Source organism: Cynocephalus volans, chromosome 16 (genome assembly GCF_027409185.1).
Source record: "Cynocephalus volans isolate mCynVol1 chromosome 16, mCynVol1.pri, whole genome shotgun sequence".
Taxonomy (NCBI): Eukaryota; Metazoa; Chordata; class Mammalia; order Dermoptera; family Cynocephalidae; genus Cynocephalus; species Cynocephalus volans.
Window position 1 is genome coordinate 2,989,617 of NC_084475.1, and position 27,656 is coordinate 3,017,272.

Below are 27,656 nucleotides of genomic sequence, written 5' to 3' on the forward strand. Positions count from 1 at the left end.
TTTGTCTGTCCTGTCCCAGGAGTAGGATCAACAGAGCAGGAGGAATAAACATGGCAGACACTCTCGGCAGATATGGCCAAGCTGCCTGCAGGGCAGAGCCACCACGTCCTTCCCAAGAAGACTCCTTCAGGAGGGTCACCTCAGCTGTCTGGGAGCCCACACCATCTTCCTGCCAGAATTCATGCTGGGGCTGGCAAATGGCCCCAGCCAAGTGTCAGGAAGAGGAGAATGAGAAAAGCCAGTGAGAGCAGGGAGCTTTAGGGCGAGGGTAAGCGGTCCCTGCCTGCATTAGTTCAAGATGGCTTTCCCCATCCTAGAGGCAAGAGAGGGGTACAGCTTGCCCCTTTGGACAGGACCAGGTCCCCACCAAAGCCAGAGTTTCTGAGTAGTCGGTGGCCCACATGTTGGGGTAGATTCCCCAAATGGCCCACCATGGACACAGACTTGAGGACAGAGAAGCCCAGGGGACCACATCTGTTGCCTGGGAAGTGCCCTAGAGGAGATATGGGTATTGGGGATGGTGGCTGTTCTGGAAGATGGTGGAAGTAATTGTAGGAGGGCTGTAACCATCCCCCAAGACCTCAGTCACACCCAAGGGAAGAACTCCAAGGGGCTGTGGTTTATACCCAACCCCCCAAGCTCAAACCCAGTCCCTGCTGGACCTTGAGCAATGTCAGGGCCCATCCGTCACAGCCGGAATCACAACCCTTCTGTTTCTCTAATTTAAAAATATCCTGTCTCTGCAAGTCCACCTCCCCCTAAACCCTGTCTTATCACAACTCCATTGTGCCACTCCTCTAGAAGGAACAGGGCCAGAAGGTCCTAAGGGGCCTCTCTCTGTCCTGGCTGGACCAGAGGCAGGCAGCGATGGCCAAGTGGATGAATCAGCCCAACCACAAAGCTGAGCCATTGTGTCCACTTCCCCACATTGAGGGAGCCATGGGCAGCACCCCCCAACCCAAACCTGACCTGGGAGGGCCCAGCAGACCCCATGATTCCTGCTCCCTGACAGACCCAAGGCCTCTGGAACCAGACACAAGAGGCAAAGAGCATCAAGGCTGTGTTTCCCAAAGCAATTTGGACACAAGATGCTAAAAATTCAAATATGCTAATGATAATGATAGAACACTACATCTGTGCATGCCTGTAGATTCTGTCTTTTTGGTCCCAGAGCAACTTCTACAAAAGTAGGACTTGCTTTGTGGCATTCATTTTCTTCATGGAGGACCTTTTCACCATCTTCATGCTGAGGAAGGAAACACCACACCGGGGGGCAGGGGTGGCAGCGCCCCCTGGCCTGGCTGGCTCTGGGCCTTGCAGGATGGGTGGGCACCGACTCTCAAGTGCTCCTCTTCTCTCCCTCCCAGAGGAGACTTGGCATACATGCCTCCCTTGCTTTGGATCTTCTCGATGATCATTTTCTTCAGGGCTACTGTCATCCCAGCCACTCCTGCTGTACTGGGTGGCAGGGGATTTGATGAGGACCAGGTTTCTGACCCCTCAAGAAACATGCTGGAAGTCTGAATTCCAGCCAAAGAGAAAGCAGAGGTGAAAGGCTAGGTGAGCAGACACTCAGATGGGGACGTGGGCCCCGTCTATGTGGTTAGTGCCTGGAACAAGACTCAGCATCTCCTCCAGGGCCAGAGTCATCAGGCGGGAAGTCCCTCAGGTCACTTCCTGGGTCACGGTGGGCACAAGGAAAGCACGAGTTGGCATCTGCAGAGGAAAGCCAGCTCTCCTGCGGGAGGAGTCACAGGAGGTGAAGTCCTCCCCATAGACATTTGGGGCTGGGTAATTGGTGGGGGCGGGGGGTTGTCCTGTGCATTGGAAGATGTTTGGCAGCATCCTTGGCCTCCACCCACCAGATGCAGGAGCATCCCCTCTCCCTCCCCCAAGTTATGACAACCAAAAACATGCTTAAGGTCACTGAGCTAGACACTTGAAATTGGTTAAAATGGTACAGTTTATGTTATGTGTGTTTTGCCACAATTTTAAAAATAAGAATAAAATTTTAAAAAGTAAAATAATTGGGGAAAAAAGTATAGCGTGGTGTTCTACCATATATCTCCAGGCGGTCGGGAGTGAACAGGGAAGGGAACCACACAGGACTCCTGCCAGGGCTATGCCCACCCACGAGTGGGGGAGACAGGAGAGTGGAGGGGGCTTTATGATACTACAATTAAAAAAAAGAAAAAGAAAAAAAGCTAAGCTTAGAGCCAAGGTTGCAAAGACCAGGCGCCTCTCAGGGCCTGCAGCTCCGTCTCTGGGGCTGGGGCCTCGTTAGCCAGAGCCCGGCTCCCCTCCAGGACCGCAGTCCTCCCAGTACCCCACCTGGGCTGCTCCTTGGAGGCCGGCCTGCCTGATGCCCTTTTGCTTATCTAGGGGAACTGTTTTCCTTTCTATCAGTCAGGGGAAAAGAGGAGCTTACGAGCCAGAACTACGCCCTGTGAGCCATTTCCCAAAATAGCCAGTCCTGTAGTGCTGCTGGTTGGCAGACGAGGGGGAGCAGGAGAAGGAAAAAGCCAGAACTCCACTTGGCACCCTGCCGGCTCACTGATCTGTGCACAGACCCACCCCCACGAGGCCCTTTATTTTATTGGGGGGCCACCCACCAACCCCACACAAACGTAGTGTTTCTGGGTTTTCCCTGCCAGCCAACCCTGAGCAATCCCTCCAGGATTTCTGGGGAGTAGGAAAGACCAACTCCTGCCAACGAGAAGCAGAACCTTAGCAAGTCACCATCAGGAGGGAACTCAGAGCATCCAGAGAACGGTTCTCAAAGTGTGGCCCCCAGGCCAACAGCAACAGCAGACAGTGGTCAGCCCCACTGCAGACCTGTCGATCAGAAATTCACAGAGGTGGGTGATGCCTAACAACCTGTGTTTCAACACACCTTGAGAACGACTGATCTAGAGTCTCGCCCATCCGCCTCATCACAGAGAAGGTGAGGAGGCCTCGAGATGTCCCATGACTTGCCCAGGGCCACCCAGACCACACCAGGTTGTTACTCTTCACTTCTACAGTAGACAGAGATGGATTCACCACTGGAGCTGATGATAACACGGAAAGCAAACCAGGAAAAGTGGGAAGTGGAGAAGCATGCAGTCAATTGGGTTGGCAGCAGAGAGGAAATGGCAAGGCTTTGAAGAGCATCGCTCTGCGGCCAGGCTCCCTGGGCTCCATCCCTGCTCTGCTACTGGCCATGAGTCAAGGACAAAGACAAGTTACTTGACCTCTGGGCCCATTTCCCCATCTGTAGAGCAGGAACAATAACAGAACCCCCGTCAACCCTATGTTGACCTTGAGGATTAAGTGAGGGCTCCGAATGTCACACACGCAGGGAGCGCTCAATAATTGTTAGCCATAACTGTCACAAAGGAGGAAGGGACTCTCCAAACCCAAAGAGAGTTAGGTTAGAGGGAGAGAAAAATCAACCTGGAACAAAAGACATTTGCAGTCTGTAGAGATGGAGTAATAGAGCAAGGAGCTGCTGAACAACTGGGGAATGATCTGGGGACGCGTGAGAAATGATAATCCTTAACCAGCTCTGGGGGAGGTTTAAACAAAGGGATGTTAAGGACGAGGGCGGGGAGCCCAAGCGGGTGGATTATCTGGGTCTGAAGGATCCGGGATCCGGCTCTTTGGAGAATCACCTGGCTTCCCCCAGATGAAAGGGAACCTCCCTTTCTGATCTGGGTAGGGAATGGAGGAAAAGGGATTACTTGGAAGACAGTTTTTGTTAAGGAAGTCCCAGGAAACGAAGGAGAGAAATCTCTCAGATGGATGCCTGCTCTAATTTAGCAAATCAAAAAGAGGAAAAGAAAGACAGAAAAGGAATCAACCACGGCCTGCAGGCTCCTTCCCTGAGCAGCAGCTGAGAGGAAACACTCAGGAACAGGAAAACCCTTGGCTTCCAGGAGGGAGCATTCTAGACAAGGTGGGGGCACCGGCTTTAGGCCGCGGCAGGTTCCAAGGGCTACAGCCCATGCAAGACACCTAGGCTGTCTCTACCTTCAGCCCCTGGGCAGGTTAGAGACCTGTCAGGTTCTTTAATGGGCGGCCAGGTTAGAGACCAGATTGCAGAGGGACCGCAGCTCTAACTGGCCCCCAGTGGCCCAGGTGGTGCGGTGGGAGCACCCTGGCCTGGAGGTCTGGCCTCTCGTCTCTCCCTGGACAAGGCGCTGAACTCTCTAGGGCTCAAGTTCCTCCTGTGTTTTTAAACTGAAATTGACTGAATGCTCACTCTGTGGTAGGGATAATACGCTTGAGATAATTAGCACCATCTCCCGTGATTCTTTCTCATCCCCCTTCTCATTTCATCCCAACCCCATTTAACAGTTGAAGAAACTGAATCTCAGAAGGGTAAAACTTGGTTACAATCACGCAGCTGGTCATTGGCAGCATCAGGACAGGGACTCGATGTCTCCCAGCAAAGCCAGGGCTCTTCACCATCTTGAATCCCTACAAGATTGACGTCTACGGTGCCCATGGTTCCAGCCTGAGGGAGCGGTCCAGTGCCAACAGCCCAGAACTGAGTAATCTAGAACGAGCCCGCAGACCCTGAGAGAACCCGCTTGAACAGCTAGCTGCCCTAAGCAGATGTAGGAAATCAGAATATGCCACCCCCAAATATGCCACTTTTTTTGTTTGTTTGTTTTACTTTATTTAGCTTAACGGGCTGGCCAGTACAGGGATCCGAACCCTTGACTTCCGTGTTACGAGACAGTGCTCTAACCAACTGAGCTAACCAGCCAGCCCAAAATATGCCACGTTGGCACAAGGATTATTTTGAGTTGGAGGTGAGTGAAAATTAACAAATGCAAAAGAGGCCTTCCCAGAACTTCCTTATCTGACCAAAAGCAGAAACTTCTGGGAAACGAGAACCGCCACAAACGCCCTATCCTGGGGAAGCTTTATGGCCCTGAAGACAGAGAGTCGGTGCCAAGACAGACCTGCACAAACCTCATTCCATTCCCTCTCCCCAGTCACCTCCCACAGTTTGCCACCCTGGAAGCCTAAACCCCCCTCTTTCCTTTGTCTTGTCACTTCTCTACTAATTTACTGTTCTTTGTTAAGAAGCTATATAGACCCCAAGTTCTAACCAAATTCTAGCCTTCTTTGCTTTCTCTTTTCTCTGCCCACTCCCAAGGCCCCATCAGTGAGTCTAGGGGGACATGGGGAATCAGGAGACCCTTACTCACCACGGTCGGCTTTCCGGATTTCACTGTACAACGTTTCTGTGCCCTTTGTTCCCAGAGCTGGAAAAGGGACCAGGCACAAGTCAGTAGCTGCCTCTAGGCACCAGGTCAGCCCACTGCTGAAGCAGGGAAGTGTCCGAGGCTCCCCAGGCAAGGCTGTGCCCCACTTCCCCACCCCACCAGTGCTCATGTCCAGGAGCACCTGGAGACCTTGTCATTTCCTGGCTTTAGAAGATCTTGGCCTAACCAATATCACTTTCAGTCTGGAAGTAGGAGGTCAACAGGCCATTGTGGGGCAGGGCCACCTGCTACAGAGGTACCCTGGATCTGAGAGGCCACAGACAGAGGGCTCCCAGCACAGGCCTGCAGCCTCTTGATCAGCGGCCCCATCCCTCTTTCTCTGCCACAGTGACCCTGTGGCCAGCTGCTCTGCAAGGTTCCTCCCAGCAGGGTTGGGCTATGGCCTCCCAATCACCTGAGAGCCAGGACCCCAGGATCAAGAACCAGATCCCGAGGTCTGGGTTAGAACCTGGGCATCGTCAGTGACTCTAAACATTATTCAGAACTAAGAACCGCTTACAATTTTAAATGGCTGGTCTTGTTGATTTCAGGGCTAACTAGTGGGACTCGCTGCAGATTCTGATTGAACTGGTCTAGGTGGGCCCTCGTGTCTTGTAAGAGCTCCCTAGGGGATTGTAATATGTAAACAGGGTTGAGATCTGGGCTAGATCCTTTCAGAATAGCAGACGAGATGACTGATCTGGGGTGTGGATTACACCCAGAGAGACTCAAGGGCTTGGGAGACAAAGAACACCTTTATTACCACCTGTTTATTTTACACTGAAGTATGTTTACACACAAACACACACTCCTACACACAGTATGTATACACATACACGCTGTGTACACCCTCATATGTGTATACATACACACAGTATGTACGTATAGACATGCACACCGTCTGTATGCACACTTGTACACAATGTCCACACATACACAGGAACCTGGATATTTCCCTGGCTCCTCTCACTTGCACAAAGGACAGAAAAGCCTCACTGCAGAAAGAAACCTGCTGTCGTGTGGGCCAACATTCTCCTGTTATAGATGGGGAAGGGGATCCCAGACAGGGTAATGCACTTCGTATCACCACGGTCAGAGCCATGTGGGCCTTTCTCTCCTCGGGGCAGATGGCTGGGGCATGACCCTGGACTCTAACTGCACAGAGATGTCCTCTACTCACCATGCTCCAGGGACAACCCACATTCACCTCCTGACTCTACACACACTCCTCTGCTACCAGCACTGCACTTTCTCTTTGCCCCATTCCTCTGAGATCCTGGATGAGCTTTGTTCCCGCACCTATGTGTGTGCCCTCCTGCACCCGCACACTCCCTGCTCTGTGTGCCCTGGGCAGTTCCATGGGCCCTCGGTGTTCCCACAGCACTTTGGCTTCAACCCACTGACTTTCTTGGTTTCCATGACTGTCTGTCATGGTAGACTCTGAGCTCCTCCAGGGCAATAGCTGAGGTCTTGGGCACCTCCCATTGCCAGACCCTGCACAGCTACCCAGGGGCACCTGTCCAGGTTGAAGTGACAGTGAAGGGTGGAGTTTCTGTGTCAGGACCTGCAAAGGAGGAGAAAGCCTGGGAATGGTTCAGATCCCCACAGCTGAACTTGGGGCATTTGGGGTAACTAGGACCTTGCAGAATGCATTGTTGTAACTCCTCCCAACAGGAGCTGGAACTCAGTAGAGTGGTGAGATGCCAGGCCCCCGCCTTCTGGTATATCTGCCTCAAGAGAACTCGAGAGGGACAGGCGAGATGCCCACAGAACCCTCCACTCTCCCGCTGTGGCCCCAGACTTGGGGGCACAGGGAAGCTCTAGGAGGGATCCTCGACATCTTCGAGGGACCCTCTGCTCAGCGTCAGGCCCGGGCAAGTCACCTGTTCAACATGACCCTGGACACCTACTGTGTGCCCTGCTCCATGGAAGAGGCAAAGGTGGTCAGGTCTGTCCCAGCTTCTGGGAGCTCCAGGCTGTGGGGCAGTCAGGTGGGCAAACAGTGGTAGCACTGTGACAAACACTATAGGGCCCTGTGAACCAGGTGCTTGTGAGGTCCCTGTCACCTTGTCCCGACCTGGCCCCGTGGCGGGGAATGAGTGAAGGGAGAGGGCTTGGCAGTCAAGCCTGGGGACCTGGACACTGTGTGAACGCCACTGCCCCCAGGTACACAAGGGGTGGCCGGGAGACCTCTGTGGTCACCTTGGGGACGCTATAACACCCTCTGGACCTGAGTAGTCCCACTCGACTCCCTTTCACCTTATAACTCATATCAGCCGGGGCTGCAGGGGTGGCGTCTGCCTCTTGATTGGGCTGCGAGAGTTGCAGCCGTCCCTGTGGATTCTACTGCTGCCCAGCCCAGGGATGGGGCAGGGGGTGCGGCTCGTCACTCGCTCTGCTCCTCCATGGCAGCAGCTGCCTGCTAATGACTAAACCAGGCCCACGGGCTGTTTGTCTCTGCTGTCAGCGATGCTTCCTGATGGGGCTTTATTCTGGCTTCTGTTTTCCTCTGTGTGAACAGAGAAAGATGGCTTCCACGTCATGGGGTTTTCCCAGTGATTAGTCTCAGAGCAAACAAGCAGCAAACCGGGATTTAACGAGTTCCTTCCTGCCCCTCCCCCGCCCCCAGTGACCACTTGGTCAGCTGCCAGCCAGGGTTAGAGCTGGACGTGGTCCCCGTCACCTCTTCTACCAACTGTGGAGGAAGAGAGGCCTTGAGGACAGGGAAGTGGGTTGGCCAAGACCAGGTCAAGATCACTGGCCTTGAGCCCACAAAGCCCTTTCCTCGCCCACTAAAGCCCCACTCTCCACCCATGGGAAGCCAAGGGGCGAACACCAGAGGCTCAGGCCTGACCTCCCACTGCCCCTCAGCAGCCAAGCGGGAGGCTGAGTCCAGAAAATGCAACTTGAATCCACCCTCTAGAAGCCCTGCATTGCCACCCAAGCGAGCCTCAGTCCAGGTCTACCTGGGACCTCTGCAGCCCACACAGTGCCTTTGTACAAATCAAGGAAAGGTGACCAGGTAGGGGGTCACACCCCTGCAGTGGCACAGCTTGGTGGGGAAAGGGTGGGCCATCCGCCCCTGCTGCACCTGTCCTAGGGATCTTGATACTTCCTGCTTTTCCCTTCCACCTCTCCCCTCCTTAGAGCAAGAAAAAGAAAATCAGACGCTACTAACATGGACACATCCCCCAAGGAATGGAAAATGGACACTTTTCCAAGGACAAAACCCTGCTCCCTTCCTCCCTCTCTGGCTTCCTTAAACCCCAAAGCCTTCCAGGCATCCTGAACGGCCCTCATCATTCCACCCACTTGGTCCCAGCTGGGCAAAGGCAGGGACAAGCCCTCCGAGGGGAGGATCAGAAGCCCAAGGCTGGAGCCCACATGATCCCTGAGTGCTCGGTGGAGTGGGAGGGCCAAGACCGAGGGAGGCAGCGGGTTTTCCCACTTGCATTCAAAATCTTTGGGAAGCCATGGCCTCTCACTGTTGTTTACTTTTCCTTCCAAATCTGACGTGCCCTTAAGAAGAGGTAATCTGTTCCCCAGGGGACCCAGTCCACCATGCCCACTGCTGAAGGAAGTATGCCAAGCTCCAGCTGGACCAGGAAAGCTGGTGGGGAGCGCCCTCCAGCCCCATGCATCACAGCCCACCCAGGCTCGCTTCTGAGCATCAGGTGCCAGTGCTGTCTCCTCTTGGCTGTCTCATGGGCATCTCACACTTAACCCAACTCAACAAGATCTCACCGCGCACTGTTTCCCCCAACCTCAGACATCACAGCCATCCACGCAGTTTCCCAATTAAGAAACGTGCAGGGATTCTGTCTCCACCAGCCTGGCCATGAAATTCTTCATCTGGTGCTGTGATCTGTCTCCAGAATATATCTAGAATCTGCATCGCCGGCTCTTTGGCTCCCTTCTCATCCCCTCTGGCCTGGTGATGACATACTTGTCTCTCTGCTTCTGCTCCTGCCCCCTTCAAACTGTTTTCCATGCCAGCCGTGAGGACCTTTCTTAAAGAAGGCCACCTGTCACTTCCCTGCCTAAAGCCTTCCAAAGGCTCCCTGATCCGTTTAGAATGGATGCAGAGAAAACTTTAGAGACCTGCGAGCCTCGCCCTCCCCAGCTTCACCGTTTCGGCCTTGCTCCCTCTGCAGACGCAAGGGCCTCCTTACACATCTTAAATGAGCCCGCGCTGCCCTTCTCATTTCCTGAGTCTGCCTAACCCTCCTTCTCAGGGGAGCTACCTTCTCTGTACCCTTCAGGCCCAACTTAAGCGCCATCCCTCAAAGAGGCCTCCTTGGACCACCCAAGCCAGAGAATGTATCACCTTTTACGCTTTCTCATTGCACCCTGTTCTTCTCCTTCTGAGCGCTTACTATAACCCAATACCAGCTATCCTTTGCTGCCTTGCTTTCCTGGCACAGTGGCTGGTCCATCGTGGGCCTTTGTCACTATTTGTTAACGCCTGCATCACTTTGCAGTGAGAGAGGAGGAAGAGAACTTCAGGCCTACCATGTCCCCCAGCCTCCTCAGGTCTAGTGTAGACTTGGAAGTGGGTGGGATGCCCCATGTAGTTGTGCAGATTAGGCTGGACCCAACTTGAGGGGCTCTTCTGATTGTAGACTATGGGAGTGGTGCTGGTGGGGCACATAGCATAGGAGCTCTGCGGGACAAAGTCCTGTGCACACACCTGCTCACATGGTGCCCAGACCATGATAAACAAGAGAAGGAAGGAATCCCAAACTCCTCTCAGATCATAGAGCAAGAGGTGACTTCAGGACCCCATCGCCACATGGCTCTGGCTAAAGATAGGCCGACTTGGCCTGGAGAACTGCCCCAGGCCTGCCTGGCTGAATGGACACAGCCTGGCCTTCCCCTCGTGGGAGGGGAGATGAACGGCCATATCTTAAAAAGCTTCCCAGCAGGGCCGAAGTCTCTGGATGCCTATTTCCCCCGAGTGCACAGGGAGCCTCTGGGTGAGCTGAGGTGGAGGAAGGTTAGGATACGTGTGCTTTTTGATGGGGCCCAAAGCAACTGAGATCGATGTTCTAGTGTTTGCTGTGGACCAGCCCACTCCGTGTCAGTACCCCCAGCACAGACCCAGAGAGAAGGACTTCCAGGCGGCCTGCCCTCAAGAGGACCACGCACACAGAAACACAGCCCAAGCCGGCGCCACTGTTCACGCTGAACGGGATTCTGTGCTTTCAAAAGCCTTTTCCCAAGTGTCCCTCTAAATAGCAAAGCCCTCGCTACCTTAAAACACACACTTGATTTACACATATTCAGTCTGCACAAGGAACTTTCAGAACACGCTGGGTTTGGGCAAGGGGGTACCTCTGGAAGAAAGCCTACACACCCTTCCATAGAAACAAATTGCTAGCACTTGGTGATTGCCTGGCACTTAGTAAATGCCCAATAAATGTTACCCATTACTAGTAGCATCATAACTAATAATTATCTAAATTTTACAGCTCAACGCCTGGGCCAGGGCCTTTGCTCCTGCCTTAGGTAAATGCCGGAGGTCTGCCATCCACCTCCCTTTCCGGTGACTGAGGGTACCTAGACTCTTCTCATGGGCACAGCACCCCCACCCTGGGGGTCTACACCCAAGCCGAGAGCAAAGCACAGGGAATCACTCCAGCGCGTGGTGTTTACCTCTGTGAGGCTCAGCTGAGGGCACTTCCACTTCTGTGTACTCCACGTCCAAGTTCAGAGGCTCTGCACAAAAGAACCACAGTACCCTGTGTTTAGACAGAATCTCCTTTGGGAGCCTCAGGCCACATTACAGATTTTTCATTCAGATTATTAAAGTATTCTGTATTTTGAGGGGTGGCTAGACACAGGCTTCACTCCATTCTAAGTGGATGAGAAACCTCAGGCCAGGGAAGGCAGGACGAGCCCTGCACTGACCCAGGAGGCAGAGACAGGGCCTAGGGGCCTGGGGTCTCCTGTCTGACTCCCCCGTAAAATGCTGAAAGCCTTCTCCACAGCCACTGGCACACAAAGCCATTTCCAAGACTGAGAGGCTTTCAGGAAATGGGGAACGGGGTCACCAACTTAGAAGAGCTTTGAGAGTGAGAGGCATACAAGTTAATAAAATCACTTGGGCTGCTACAGTGAAATCTAGGAAATTAGACTGTATTCAACTCAATATTGTTGTTTTGTGTACAAAGCCCCCAGACAATGGAGGGTTCTCACCAGCTACTAAAACAACGATTCTGCAGTTAACAATTCTTTCCACAGAAGCCCTTACAGAATCCTTTCACTTCTTTAAGAGCTTTAGCTCCCATGACAGCAGCCCAGCGTGGAAAGGAATTTTGAATAATGGTTTAGCCCAATCCCTCTGAGCTTTAGGCAGAAGCAAGCAATCTATTGCTAATTGTCTTTAAAAATCTCTGCCTCAAACACCTAAGAGAAAAGAAATCCCACTCTCTTACTCAGTAGCCCGTTTTGAATCAGGAAGTTGCTTTTTAGGTATAACCCAGTTCTCTCCTCCTTGTATTTACTTTCCCATTAAGGACACTTGGTAGCACCTTTTGGAGAAAGCAACTAGCCATCTAACTGTAACACGTCGGTTAGTGACAAAGACATTAGGAGAGGTGCGAAATTATTCACTGGTCTTAACGTTTTACTTTTCTTTTCCTGCAGATCTTTTCTTATGTAAAAAGTTCTAACAAAAACATTTAATCAGATAACTACCTTTATTTTCGTTTACTGGTTTCATTGCATGGTTTCCAACATCATCATTGTAACCTAGTTACAAAACAGTTGTAAAAATAGTTAATGATAAATGGTTAGAAAAATAACAATTAGAATGACAACAGAAATTCTAGTTTTCTATAATTTTTAAAATATTCAGTGCCACTAACAAAGGAAGTCAATGTAGGTGACAACCAGCAGTGTCTCTGGCTTCTGGATCCCTTCCTTGATTTCCCTGTGGGCCCCATCTGACCTGCTGTGTGGTCTTTTTCTAATTTTTATTTTTTAAGAAATTTGTATACGGTCTTTTTCTAACACAGTGGACCTCTATCATGTCATGGGAGGGAAGCTTCTGTTTGTGAATTATTCGGAACTCAGAACTGTTCGACGTGAGCAAGTTCACTGGAAGTTAAACTTCTCTCTGGAAGGGACCGGCCGGAATCCACAAACATGAAGGATACTGGTTAATTAACCCTTTCCAGTTGGAGGATTGAACTGATGAAAACATGGTTTAAAGAAACAGCAGTGTCTCCAGGCTGTTACCTTGGGGGCATGGATAAAAAAAAGCTCTTATCTTTTTTATCAAGTTGTTCTTTGTTAAAAAGAATTCCTGCAATGTTATAAATACTATTCCTGAAGAACACATGGTTTTCTATCATGTATGTGAACTAATCCCCATTATGATTATTAACATATATTTATAAACTGGAATAATCCATGCAGAGGCAATAGAATAAGAATTGGAGTACTTTTTACATTACGGAAATTTGGAGAAAAATTTTATTTTAATATAAATCTATATCAATGTTTAATTTAAAGCATCTCTGTATTTATGTATAAATAATACAAATTACCCACATAACCCCCCCTTATACCAAAAAGGTATTATTTTCTCTTACAGCAGATTACTTTTTGCTAAATATTCACCAAACTTTTCTAAGTACAGTTTCTTAAACTGTAATGATATATTTGCTCTTTTCTTTTTATTGGCACATAACTTTTATTACTATGAATATTTCATTTTACTGTTTTAAAGTTTATGATTCACTACTATAAGAATTGCTCAATTCTTAAAACACATTTCTCAACTAAAATATTTCCCTGCAAAAGGTATATCCTAAAAATTTCTTATTTTTGAATGATACTGTTGATAGAATTAGAACAGAACATGGCATTCTATTCTCAAACCTGCTGATAAAGAAATAAAATTGCCCCAAATCTGGTCTGGGACAGGGGTTTTTGTGTGATGTGATTATAACCCCCTCTGGGAAGTAACTAGCATCCCCGTAAAAATTTTTGAGCGATTTCCTCATAGACCTAATAGGATTAAGAACTCCTAGGACTGGATCCCTCCACCTCCTGCTGAGCGGACCCTCAAATGAGTGATAAGCCCCGTAACCAGGTATTCCTTCATTGGAGCACTTTTTTTTAATGCCTCTCCTAAGACCAAAATCTTTAAATTGGTTTCACATGGTGGCAAATTTGAAATAAAACTGTCTTGTGCTTGTCATAATTCCAGCTGAGAAGATGTTTACCAGTGCTTTCATTTGATATCTGTTCTCTGTCTTGTAAATGGAGAATAAATACACTTGAGCAATATTCAGAGTCTTTGAAGGTAACAACGTATTATGACTATTCCCCATCTTTCACTCCACAGGAAGTTTAGACGGCGGTGAAATTAGAATAAAATGTTCTGCCATTCCTAATGGCTGAGTAGATGAAGTGCCCCTGCTTGAAGCCAGGGTTTCCCTTCCAAATTTAACCCCACCACTTACAGAGTCTGCTTCTAAGAGGGCTAAGGAAGCACATAGCAACTTGGGAAAAACTCTTAGCAACTGAGGAAACCATGACATTACCATAATGACTGTTGGTTTCAGGACTGGGATCCAACATCTTCTCGTTGTTGGAGTTCAGAAGTGGTGCTGCTGGCCTTAAAATAAAATTTAAAAAGAAGAAAAAAAAATACATATGTATACAGTTGTCCCTCAGTATATGTGGGGGGCTGATTCCAGGATACCTCACAGATAATCAAAATCACCAAAATCCACGGATGCTCAAGTCCCTGCTATAAAATGCAATAATAGTATTTGCATATTCTATGCACATCCTCCCATATACTTTAAATCACCTCTATAATAACTAATACAATAATAACCTATGATACAATATAATACACTAATACTTATAATACCTAATACAATGTAAATGCTATGTAAATAGTTGTTATACTGTATTTTTTATCTGCATTATTTTTGGTTGTTGTATTGTTATTTTTTAGAGTGGTTTTTTTTCCCCAAATATTTTTGGTCCACAGTTGGTTAAATCTGTGGAAGCAGAAGCTGTGGGTATGGAGGGCTGACTGCGTAACATTTTGGGGGCTCTAACCCCAAAGCAACAAAATAATCTAGGGACGATCATGAGAAACCCAGGAAGTTTTCCAAAGTGAGGAAAACTTTACTCTCTCATTTGGAAAACTAACATTTTTTTCAGCTCTCAGATTCTTTGACAAAACTTCTTGCTGTTCAAATAAGTGTCAGGACCAAAGAGCACACGAAATCCGGGAGTCCTTTATTAGGCTACGCCCAACACCCTGAATTCCTCATCCTGTGCTACTGTTTCTCTCCGGAACAGAGCAATCATTGCTGTACTCTTGGATTTTGGATTTTAAGATGAGTAAAGATAGTAAAACCATTTTTCAAAAAAAGTCCGAGTCTGTTTTGTCAAGAAAGTAAATTTTTAAAATTTCATCTACTACCATTATAATTTTGTAAGGAAAAAGGAATTTCACAAGTAATAGTGTAGGAAGGATATGACCTCAGAATAAAGGACATTCCTTTCTATGAAGGGACAGTTGGCAATCTTCCCCAGACACACACACACACACAGAGACACACACAGACACACACACACAGACACACACACACACAGACACACACACACACATCACACCCAAGGCCCTTATTTTTCTGAGTTTGCCAAGAATCACTGAAAACTCCCAAATGACCAGAATCTCCCTACTGACAAGTCCACTATGCCCACAAAGCAGCCACCCACCTCTGACAAGTACACTGACCTGGACATCTCCACTGGCCTCTGCCTGGCTTTAAAAAAGAAAGAGAAAAACCAAAGTCAATATAAGGCACCCACACCCATAGCAGATAGGAGCACTCATTTTAACCACATTTGACTTTCCTGAAGATTGAATAGACATGAAAAAAGAGAAAACAAAGTCAAAGATATTCATGTTCAAAAAAAAAAAAAAAGATGAAGAAAGAAAGAGGTGTTCTTTTAGTCTTACACCAAGAAATTTCACATCATTTCTCCCAAAATATGACATTTTGGCTGTTTTAGCCAGAAGTGGGTTCTTTTGTTTTTTGTTTTTGGCAGCTGGTTGCTGCAGGGATCCCTCTTGACCTTGGTGTCACAAGGCTGTGCTCTAACCGACTGAACTAACTGGCCAGCCCCAGAAGTAACTTTTGTTAGTGGAATGTGAGGGAGACACAAACAATGATACAGGAAGCGGATGAACCAGATAAGCAGGCAGCTATCTCCTTGATTCAAGACAATTCCAAAAAGTAAAGGCTAACTCAGTCCCGGTGCTCCTAGTTCCAAGCCTGCGAGCAATGCCGGGGTCAGCATTAGGAAGGGGTTTGTTCTGGACCTGGAGGCTCTGCAGCTTTCCTGCTCGAGAAAAAAACCCAGGCTCCTCCTCATCTCATCTGCCCCTTTCCATCCCAGGCAGCAGCACCAGAAGCTCCAAAAGAATCCACCTTATCCCACAAAAGGTTTTGCAGAATTGACCGGTGCCATGCCCTTCCTTGAGTCCTGACTAGCTGACTCTGATTCCTGAGCATCAGTGGGCTTCCCGTCCATGCTTGGAGGACCCCGAGCACAAGGTGGAAATCATGGCACAGCTGGCAGGTTAATTAGGAGTCACTCAGACTCTGTGTGTGTGTGTGTATGTCCATGACACACTCCACCGATGATAGGACCCGGTGTGGCCAAACCCACAGAAACGGCTTCTTCTGACCACATGAAGATGCACCTTCCCCCAAATTCATCTTTTCTGGCTCACCCAACTAGGAAGGAAACCACTTTCATTTTTGCCTGGTTAAATCCAGGGGCTCCACACCCACCCAAGCCAAAATCTTTGGTTGTCAAGGTGACCCCCCCAGGAGAACAATCAGTTACATCTCCTCGGCTCCCACTGGGACAGAGCACCAGCCCCCCGGGACGGCGAAGGCTCGCACAGGCACGGCCAGGCTCCTGGCAAGGACGAGCTGTCCGAAGGAACAGAAAAAGCTGTGCTCACCCTCGGCCTTCCTCAGCAAATAGCATTTGGCCCCAACTACCAAGGTGGCAATTATCACCCCGATGACAACCACTGCAATAAGTCCTTTCTTCCATGAGGCGAGAACGACTGGAAATGAAAAAAAAAAAGTATAAGTATATAGTTTCTTCCTCTGCCAGCAACAAATAAAGACAGGCTTAAGCGACAAGTAAGACTGATCTTGACAGCCCTCGTAACTGGTGTCTGACCTGAGTGTCTATCTACCTCCCAGAGACTGCACTCAGCAGGTGCAGAAATGGTCGTTTCTGCTACAAACAGAGGTCAGCTATGGTCTTCGAGGAGGGAACAACCAGCTTTGCTAGAGTAGACTCCTTTTTGGGTGTCTGTTCAGCCCTCTTCCCCCTCTAGGAAACCACCCTCCACCCACCCGCTCTCCTACCCACGTCTGTTCTGCACGACCCAGTCCATGACCCAAGGTGAGTCAATTGATATCTCTGCCAAGAATTTGCAATTGGGACTGTTGAAATACTTCCAAGACCTTATAACAATCAATTCCTCTTTTTTTAAACGTAGTTAATTTACGTAAAATACTTCCAATTCCTTGTAATAATCAATTCCTGTTTTTCACGTGTTAGTTTGTATGGGTTTTTGTCACTTGCAACCGGAGAGCCTGGAGGACATTGATCTCTTAACCCTCAGTCACATGAGCTAAACTCCCAGCCACTCACTCTTCCAAGTGTCATGTGTCTTCTGGCCTCGCTCCTGAGAGCCGCACTACACCCCGCTATTGAGACCCCGACTCACCTCTGACTGTCAGTTTTCTGCTTTGGGGGAAACTTTTGGGGTGACTGACTCTGTTGAAGGCCGTACAGTAATACTGTCCTTCCTGGTCCTTGCTGGCCTGTGGCTTGCGCCAGAATGCCTGGGTGTCATTCAAGGTTACTTGATGGAAGGGTTTGCCCTCCTTTTCTCTGTAAAACCTATAGGTGATTGGAGCAGACCCTTCATTCACGAAGCATCGAAGCACAATGTCCGTCCCAGACTCCACCACCTCACTCAACAGGATAGAAATCTGGACCTCATCCACCGGGGCTGAAAAGCAGGAAGAGGATCAGCGCTGAGCAAAGAAGTGGGGAAGAGAAGGGACATGAAACAGCCATGCCTGGGGCCAGCTTCTGCCTTGGGCTGCGACTCGGACTGGGATCCTGCTCTTCATCCGAGTCACTCCTCTCATCCCACCTTCTTCACGGGTCCCCCCCTGATTAGCCCAGAAGGTCAGCAGTGGCTGTCTCCTGTCCTCACTCCCTGATTAAACACGAGACGCTAGGGACAGCTCCCTTCACTTACCACCTTGAGTGTTACTGACCCCTCGGTTCAACTATGAGTAACTTCTTGCTTACAAAGATGCATGGCTCTTCCGAATCTTACAAGTAACCTTGACCCACTGCCTTCTCTATCTATTGTCCTGTTTTTCTCCTTTTTCCTTCACGGGTTCACATTCTCATTTCTCACTTTCTTGTTACCCTGAAATCTGACTTCCATATCTTTGTTCTGAAACTGCACTCTATCCCTGGTTTCAGAGAAACCCAAAAGGTCACTCGATCCCCGGTCCATTGTCCCTGAGTCCCCTGCAGATTAAATTCAGCGGTCGAATTTCCCAACCTTGGTCTCCCTACCGCCCCCCAGACTTTCCAGTTGAACTCAGCTTTCTCTGGGCGTCTGTGCTACCCCACAACCCTGAATCTCTTTCTTCCTTACTTGCCATCCCCTCCTTACTTACTAGTTATTCTTTCTTTTGCCCCTGAAATACAGGCTTTTTGCAAAATTCAGTCCTCAATTTTCCATCTCCATTCTTCTCTTTGGTGATGCCACCTACACTCATAGCTTCTACTTCTGAGCATTTAACACCTGAACATAGAGCTCTAGTCTAGATCACTTTCCTGAACTCCAAGTCTCCCTTTTCACCTGGGTGTTTCCCCCTGGAAGCCAGGCCAGCCTCAGTCCCAGCAGGTCCAAGCAGAACTCAGCTACTTCCTATATCCCCCTTTCCCTGGCTCTGTGCTCAGCCACCAACATTCTGATCCTAAATTGTCTTTCCAAGTAGACTTTCCTACTAGTGTGAGAATGGACTGGTCAGCAGCCGGGCATTCTGACTTCTGAGTCACCCTCTTGTGAGTGCAGGGCATGGTGAGACCACGGAGCTGCTGGTCAGAGTAGGCTGAGCACCAGGCCCAGGACGGTGGGGTCTTACACAAGGGCAGACCCCCAGAGGGTTCAGCAGACCTGACAGCCTCGCTCACCGTGAAGCACAAGAAGGTGGTGGCAACCACCGGCCAGCTGTCTGCCCTAAGCCTTAGCCGCTTGTCATAAAACAAGGATAATGCTGCTACCAGGCTCCTGTGGCTATTGGAAGTATTAACTGGGATACTTTACTCCAGTACTTCACAAAGTGTTGAACGAATGGTGAGAGTCCAGTAAATGTTACCACTAACACTGACCCAGTTTAACCAACAGTCTCATGTGGGCTTCTGTATTAGCCTTTCACGTATGCTGAGGTCTGAAGTCTCTGCTCCTTCTCACTAATACAGCCACCAGGTTAACCTTCCCAGGAACCCCTTCTCATCACGTCCTCCTTCCCTATTCTGGCTCTTCACTGCACACAGGATCGTCCTCAGCTCCTAAGACTGGTGCTCGGTGCCCTTTGCAGTTGGGCTCAGTCACTTTTTCAGCTTACATCCAGAGGTTCCCCACTCCCAGCCTTTGTTTCCAGCCGTCTGATTTACCCAGTCTTTTGAGCTGCTCTGTGGAGACTTCGGTTCATGTTTGCTAGAGATGGTGGGCCCTCTTTCGGTCTCTGCCCACCTGTTGTCAAGCCCTGGCTCCTGCCCCAGCTCTTCCGTGAAGTTTTCCCATGAGAGCTAGATGATATTTCCCATGCTTTGAATTACTATCACCATTACTGAAAGGATATAGTTCATGTGACAATTCATAAGTGTTGCCTCTAACATTATTTTATGCTTGTTTGGACTGTTATTCAGATACTCCATTATTTAATCGGGAGATCCTGTGTTTCTTGTTATATCATTGAAAACAAAGAATATGTCTTCACTTTTTTGTATGTCCCATAGCATTAGGTGCTTAATTCATGCTGATGTTAATTTGAAAATTACGGCAACTCTTAGACTATACATTAATAGAAGCAGGAATCCCCCTATCCAACTAACGTCCATCTTGACACATGTAGATAAGCAATCATTACACAAGAAGGAGCGGCGGACGGAGAGGAGGAAGCCTTACTGAGCTTCCTGCAACAGGATGAAGAATATCTAAGAGATGCAAGTATGGCACCCCTGAGGCCTTCTGGGAGGCACAAAATAGAAGCTTAAGGAAATACATCCACCCGCGAGACAATGGTGTATTTCTCTTGACTATGAGAATCCCAGGCAGATGTTAGCAATTCCCCTAAGACCGTGGCCTGTAGCTCTGATTGCTGCAGCTTCCACCCATGACAGAGTTGCCTTGCCAGGGTCAGCAGCAGAGAAGAGCGCTGGTCTACAATTCTCAGAGAAGGTGCTCAGCTCATCTGAGAAGCAGCAAATACGAAGGGAGCTCAGGTGCACAACTTTCGTGCTCCCTAAAGGCGGGACACTCTCCCTCTTCTCCTATTTTAACAGTTCACTTGAAAGATTCTGAGAAGAGATTACGTTGGCCACATCAACTGCCCCCAAATATTTTCTGTCCCCACTTACTGGGCCTTGGTCCTGCTTCGACACAATCTGGTTTATGGACTTTGCCCAAGTACCACCCACTTCTCTTGCTGTCCCTGCAATCCCTGGGAAACCCTAAACCTCCAGAAATGTTAAATAAGGCCCCAATCCCACGTAAGTTCTTCTCATAGCACAGCAACTTACCTATCACCTTGACCCTCAGAACCTCGCTGAACATTTTGGCCTGGGAATGGCAATTATCCGCAATACACTGGTATTCCACATCCTTGGTTGCATTATCTTTGAATACTGCAGGATCATTTGAGCTCTTATTACAACTCTCCAAAACTTTATTTGCTTTTAAAAGCTGATAAAAAATAGGTGAAGTTCCACTTATCGATTGGCAACTGACTTCTATGGTCTGTCCTTTTATGACCTCAGACCTGGCATCAAGAGAAATCCTAGGCTTGGAGAGCATTTCTAGAACGACACAGAGAAAACAGATTTAAATGGCATTGAAAGCAGAAGCAAAGCATCCAGTCCAAAAAGTTCCTTCTCCAAAGTCTGGGCTTTGCTTTCTCTGTCACCACCGTTATTTCAAGTGCCTGCCTGCCTTAAGGAACTCCTAAAGACAGACATGCAATTTGTGTGTGTGTATGTGTGTTAAGAAGGGAGAGGGAAAGAGAAGTGTAATAAGCAAAATAAAGAATGACATAAATTCAAGAAAAACATTACGTCCTCATAAATACATGTTTATATTGTAATATATCTCACATGCACGTATATGCATACATATATATTTTTTGTATTGAGCCAAGACACAGAAAAGCATAAGGAAAGTATAACAAGTACCCAAACAGAATGTATTTTAAAGCAAATTCTTCTCAGTGCCGCAACCTCTCCTACTAGTAAATTGCATGCCTCAAGATATAAGAATTTCACTAGGTCTTTATTTAGATGTTAGCTTATTGATAAACCTTATATAATGAAATGACCTCCTCCCAAGAACAACAAAAATAAAGAAAATGTAATGAGCCACATTTGTCTCTCGCATTCTTTCCTTTTAGTTCGATGGTTAGAGAGCTGACACTAGGCTAAGATCCTGGTTCAGTGGAGAACTAAAATCTTAGCTAGATAGACCACAGCCACAGGCTAAACTGAAGGACCGTGACTAAATAATAACAGGGGCAGTGACAGCTTGACTGGAGTTCCATTTTCATGGAAAACCTTGCTGCTCGTGGCGCTAGTTAGCGATGCAAATCTGGCACCATCCTGACCTGCTGAATCAGAACCTGCATTGAACCAGAACCTGCATTCAAGCCTGAGAAGCCTGGCTCTAGGTGGTCCTCAGTACCTACATTCTGCCCACAGGAAGTCTTTCCCCATATGGATTTAAAAAACTGGAACTTAGATCATCTTAAAGTTTAACGTTGACAAACAGTGTTTCTTCCCTGAACTTCTGGGTGGGTTCCTGCCCCGGCAGCCAGAATCTTGCCAATTCAGAGGCCATATCATCAGCTTGCAGTCACAATAGAGCCATGAACTTGATTTTGGCCAAAAGCATTTTCCTTGTATTACCCTTCTCCTGTGCTCTGAGCAGGAATGCCCACATGCTTCTCTCTGGCCCCCCAATTTCATCCCACTCTACCTCAAGTTCTTACCCTGCCTGAGTCTGATCTGCTTTCAGACTGGAGAGGGTAGTGCCTGGCAATAAACTCCCTTTCTCCCATTCAATCCAGGGACACTCTTGGAGCCAGTGAGGACATACTCACCACACACATCTATCCGAACCATGTTGCTTTTCTTGACCACTTTGCCAATGCCTGCGGTGCAGGTGTATGTCCCGCTGTCCCATCCCGAGGCTATCTTGGTGAAATTTTGAGAGCGCGACACAATTGTGTCTCCCTTCCGGATGGTGAAGTTGGCTGGAGGCGCTCCTAGGATGGAGCATGACAGGTTCAAGCTTTCACCTTGGTCCAGACGTGTGGAGGAAGTTTCCAGCTTCGGCTTGGAGAATAATTCTGAAAAACAGTGCGTGGGAATGGGGCAGAGGTATCTGGCAATCACCCCCAAACTCCTTCCTGGAGAGGCCCTTGGCCCAGCTGCTGTTGGCAGAACAAACTCCCAACTTCCTGCAGAAGTTTTCCTTTGCTTCTCATGTACCTGATGATCATACAGTTAAAAAGCTAGACTTCATTCTTCCAATGGTGAATTTTCCTCTCTTGTTAATCCAATGTATTTCATGGACATGGATTAGAAAAGTTTTGCAACTTGTAATGCAAGTAATGATTCATGCATTCATTCATTTATTTGTTCACTCACTCATTTCATTCCACAAGTGCTTATTGTAGGTCATCTCTGTGGTGGGCACCTTGCTAGGCATTGGGGAGACAGAAGTGAATGAGAAACAGTCCCTGACTTCAAAGCGCTTATGTCTAGTGGGCGATTCAGACACGGTGTTTGCAGCAGAGCCCATGGAAGAAACTCTGAGCCTAGGCGGGGGCAATCAGGGAAAAGGCCTCTTGGAGCAAGTTATCCAGTGTCCCAGGCAGAGTGTCTTAGTCCACATGGTTGTTATAAGAAAATTCTATAGGGCCGGCCTGTGGCTCACTCGGGAGAGTGCAGTGCTGGTAACACCAAGGCCACGGGTTCGGATCCCATATAGGGATGGCCGGTTCGCTCACTGGCTGAGCGTGGTGCTGACAACACCAAGACAAGGGTTGAGATCCCCTAACCGGTCATCTTTAAAAAAAAAAAAAAAAAGAAAATTCTATAGACTGGTCTATTAATGTCTGTGAATTCTTTAAAGGCAAAACCTGGTCTCAGTTAGCTCTCTATCCCCAATAAGTTGCCCAGCATACAGAAGGTGTTCAATATATGTTGAATTGATACTCTTATCTAATGAGATAATATAAATTGTGTCAGTAAAAAATAGCATGAGCCATTGAAATATTTGTTGTTATCCATAATTAACCAACTTGCTAGTATACACTATAAACAAGCAGGATCCAACATACACGCTAATTGCCCAGTTGGGTAGTTGGCAGCCTACCCATGGCACTGGGGACTGTTGCTGTGACTGCACACTCAATGCTTGACACATAAGGAGCTTTTAGTAAATGAATGAGTGAATGGAGGCATGCACGTATGATGAGCACTTTTACTGGGGAACCAAGAAGTGCTGAGTCGCTGCACTCTTCAGCACTGCCATCCAACAAATACGCATTTAACTCCTATAGTTGTCAGGTGCTGGTCTAGGCGTTAAGGATAGAGCACTGAGCAAAACAGATAATATTCCTGCCCTCAGCAGCTTACGTTCTAGTGGCTGAATACATATAATAAACAAACGAGAGGTAGAGTATATTTTTTTGGTGTAAAGTATGTTAGAGAGAAATAAAGCCAGGTAAGGGGGGTAGGAGTCAGAGGGAACTTTTAAGTCCATGGGTTTAGAAATCAAACAGTCCTGGGGGTGACTCTTATGCTGCCGCTTGGTAACCCTGTAATCCTTGGGTGAGTTACTAACCTCCCAGTCTCAGTTTCTACATCCATAAAATGGGCATCATAATTCCAACCTCCTAGAATTCTTATGAGTCTGAAATACACATGTATATAAACCTGTCATACAGAGTCCAACAAGGGGGAATTGTTACTATGATTTTTGAGTTTACTGATGCTTTCTCATTCCTGGCCCTGTCCGAGGACCTGTGTCTGGGATCTAGCATAGCACTCGGCCCAGGAATGACAAGTGTAATATAGCACAAGACACTGTGCTAACACTTTATAGCACAGTTATCTCATTTAATCATTACAACAGTGTTACAGCGTGAGCGCTGTCGTTACCCCCATCTCCCAGAGCTGAGGCGACTTTGTTGACTCACGCAAGGTCACAGAGGTAGTGAGCAGCAGGGTTGGGACTGAGCCCCAGAGCCTGCACCCTCCACCACCACCGCAGACTGCGTACTCGCTCCCCCTCCTGAGTACATTCATTCAGCCAAGCAGGGACAGAAGAAGTATCTGCTCTCTTGGTCATCCTGGATTCTAGCCCAGTTGCCCAAACCCTCCCGCAGCAGCCCTACCTGTGATGTTGACCATAATGCTGATGACTTTCGATATGCGGCTAGATTCCACTTTGCACGTGTAGTTGCCATTGTGTTCCATCATGGCCATGACTGAGTAGTCGGCCCCGTTGCTGTGTCTGCTGTTTGCTACAATCGTCTTGTCCTTCTGGATTATGATTTCCGGGAACTCATAGGGCTGGTGGGTCACTTGAACGAAGCACTGAATGTGGAGCTGATCTCCTTCAGTGATCATTCCTGTGGGACTGATATGGAACTTGGGACTAGAGAAGGATTCTGCAAGAGAAGAGGGCAAGCCAGTTGGACTCAGGTAAGGGGAAAAGGTAATTGCTACTCCTCCGCTCTTTTGCTGCTCCCCCTTTTCCAGCTTCTGTTTCTCCTAATTAATTTTAAAAATTCAACCTTTCCTCTCAAAAACCTTCGCCTGGGCTGCTCTGACGCTCCCTTCCTTCTTGCTCATTCTTGCATTTTTAGCCTTAACTGCAATTCTCTGACTTTCTTGAGCTTCCCAAAGGCCAAACACCCTCTCCAGATCTCAGCTGCAGAAACTTCAGAAATAACCACAGCAATGAGAAGTGGACTCTTCCCCCTGCCCATTGTGGATTTTCTAGGCTCTTCTCACAGCATTTCACGGAAGCTTGGCGTTTCAGCCTGAAAATTCTATAGCTTTCAAAAGCGACAACCATGCTGCTTCGTGAAAAGACATGTTTAAATAACCATATGCAAAGAAAAAAGGTGGCTTCTACTCTATTCTATTTCATTTTTTAAAATGCTGGCCACAACTCACTAAATTGATTTAGTGACTCACACAGTTTGAAAAACACTTATGGTAAAATATGGTCTCAACCCAGGGCATGGGATCTTTAGGAAAGCAGGGCAAGGTCCTCAGCTTTTGTTCCCACACACACAAAGACAAACCCACAGCATAAACTCAAGTATATACACAGATTCCAACATGTAAAAAACAGAATAGGGTCATTTAAAAATGCTAGAAGTGAATTTAGAGTGATATAATACTTTAATATTCATTAGTGTTTTTTTTAATTATAAAGTAATTTAAACTCATGATAGAAAGCTGTCATTAAAAAAATAAAAAAGGACTGCTTTCCTGAGTAACAGTTAAAAAAGGGAGGACATCTTTTAGGGCACTCAACTTTTTATCTTTTCTTTTTTAAATGAATCTACTGATTATATTTAAGGTATTTTTGGGAAAGAGGAAAGATAACATATTAAAGCATATTTTCAAGTTTTTGTTGTTCTGGGGACACTCACCTTCTTACCTGTCTAGGGTAGCTGAATAATAACTGAACATTTTTTTCCGATACCCAAATTAAGTCCAGTTGCACCAAAGATTTAAATGCAGGAAAAAAAATTAACTCACAGAAACAATAAAAGAAGTAAGAAGAATAAACTTGACTAACTAAAGATTAAAAACTTCTGCATGGAAAACTTATCATAAAATAAAAAGATAAATGACAAACTGGGAAAATATTTGCATAGTGCCTCTGACAAAGTGCTAATTCTTTTAATTTATAAAGGGCTCAAACCAATCAGGAACAATGAAAATGGGCAAAGTGTATATAAATAGGCAGTTTATGGGAAAAAATGTAATAGACTAATAAGTGTACTCAGTCTCACTAAAAACAAAAGACATACAAATCACAACAATGATATATCACCGTGGCTCAATTAAATCAGCAAAAATAATAAAAGATTGATAATACTCTGAGTGGGCAAGGATATGGGAAAATAAACACTAGCATCACTTTTGATAGAAGTGTTCAACCATTTTGAAGAGCACTTTGGCAATATCTTCAATATTAGAAATGCACAAAATATTGGAATCAACAATTTGACTGTTAGGAATTAACCCCATAAAAAATAAAATAAAATACTTGCAAAAGTAAACAAGATATAAGTACAAGTGTCTGCACTGTATGATTGTTGCAACAGCAAAAAACTGGGGAAATGCATACCTGTCCATCAACAGAAGATGAGGTCGATAAACTACGGCACATCCTACAACAGAATTCCAAGTTGCCACTGAAATGATATAGCTCTATATGTTTTGATATGAACAAAAATCTATAACCTGTTGTTGAGTTTTACAAAGGGTATAAAAGAATGTGTTTGATAGGTCTGCATCTCTGATAAAAACAAAAACTCCGTACATGTGTAATATATATGCAGAAAGTCTAGAGGACTATCTAAGTGATTTTGACTGAGTAGTGCGGTACTATGAGTGACTGTAATTTGATACTTCAGATTCTACCATTTAAAAAAAAAATTCTACCCAGAGCACATATTATTTTATAATCATAAAATATTAAACACACACACACACACACACACACACACACACACACACACACACACACACACACAAACAGGACAACAGGGAGAGGTGAAGTGACGTTCCAAAAGAAAGGGGACATTTATGAAAAACTTTAGGGCTCCTACTTGAAAATAGCTGAGGTTATCTACATTAGAGTCTACCTTCCCCTGATCTTCCCAGCTTCACAGGTGCACCAGGGCCCTGGGAGCTTCTGGTTACCTGTCCTAGAGTCCTGTTTGTCCTGGGCACTCCCAGGCACCTAACTTGTTTACTGTTGGTCCAATGCAAGTCCATGTGGGAGGCACAGGCCGCGGACCAGGCCCCCTTCCCTCTCGATCCCCTCCAGACCCCACTTCCTGGTGTCTGACCCTCAATGGCTTAAAGTGGTGGTTTCTAAACTGCAGGTCATACAATGCATGAATGTAGTGAGTCATGGCCAGGATTTTTAAAAACTGGAATAAAATAGACTAGAAAGTATAAAAATGCATCATCTATATTAAGGGTATTTTTTGTGAAACTTTTCTTTGGGAAATCATATATTTTAACTGTGTCACAGCCAAAAAAGTTGGAAAAATACTGACTTAAAGTGATTAAGAACAGGTCCTAAGTCCTCAGAACAGCAGCCTGGCCAGGAGGCCCAGCCCCTTTCCTATTCTGGGCTCTTCCTCCCCCTATCAAACCAGAAACCATAGAGGATGATGGGCAGGGGAGCAGGACTCTGACCCCTCACGGTGACCAGGTCACTCCTGGTGGATTCTGAGATCTCCGTGCGGATCCCAAAAGTGATCCTAGCTTGACATCGGAATATTAAAACATGGTCCTGTTCCTCAACTGGGAATTCCAGCGTCACAAAATTCTGGTCCCGCGAAGTCTTCTCTCTTTTTTGCTTGACATTTTTTGTATCTAGTTCAAGTTTTTCAACTGTGAAATGTATTGGGGCCTTTTCCTCTGGGACAGAACAATTGACCATCACGACCCCGCCTTCTATCGCCTCCCTCTTGTCCAACGTCACCCTGGGACTGGGTACTCCTTTGGGGAAAGAGAAAGTCCATTAGTAGCAGTTTGATTCAGCGGCACAAGCCTCCCTCCGCTGAGTCACTGTGGCTAACTCATCTGAGGGTTCTTTTTTGCTCCCTGAACACCCAGTGCTACCTACCAGGTAATTGTGGAGCATGTATGTGCCTAGCACTGTACCAGGTACTTTGAGAAATATAAAATATGCTCAAGATGTGGTTGAAGCTTTCACTGGTTTATAATCCCATTGGGAAGATGATACAATCAGATTCCCAA

General features: G+C 47.2%; 1 protein-coding gene across 1 annotated transcript in view; it reads right to left on the reverse strand.

Annotated features, from left to right (window-relative positions):
• Positions 1-27,656, reverse strand: part of PECAM1 (platelet and endothelial cell adhesion molecule 1) — a 46,547-nt gene that overhangs the window by 6,694 nt on the left and 12,197 nt on the right. The window contains exons 4-14 of the mRNA XM_063081002.1: positions 27,090-27,395; positions 24,032-24,307; positions 21,728-21,976; positions 20,160-20,435; positions 17,053-17,340; positions 16,270-16,377; positions 15,031-15,058; positions 13,814-13,887; positions 11,958-12,011; positions 10,914-10,976; positions 5,202-5,258 (exon numbers count right to left, since the gene is read on the reverse strand). Of these exons, the coding sequence (XP_062937072.1) occupies positions 5,202-5,258; positions 10,914-10,976; positions 11,958-12,011; positions 13,814-13,887; positions 15,031-15,058; positions 16,270-16,377; positions 17,053-17,340; positions 20,160-20,435; positions 21,728-21,976; positions 24,032-24,307; positions 27,090-27,395 (1,779 nt within the window). The remainder of the gene's footprint in view (positions 1-5,201; positions 5,259-10,913; positions 10,977-11,957; positions 12,012-13,813; positions 13,888-15,030; positions 15,059-16,269; positions 16,378-17,052; positions 17,341-20,159; positions 20,436-21,727; positions 21,977-24,031; positions 24,308-27,089; positions 27,396-27,656) is intronic.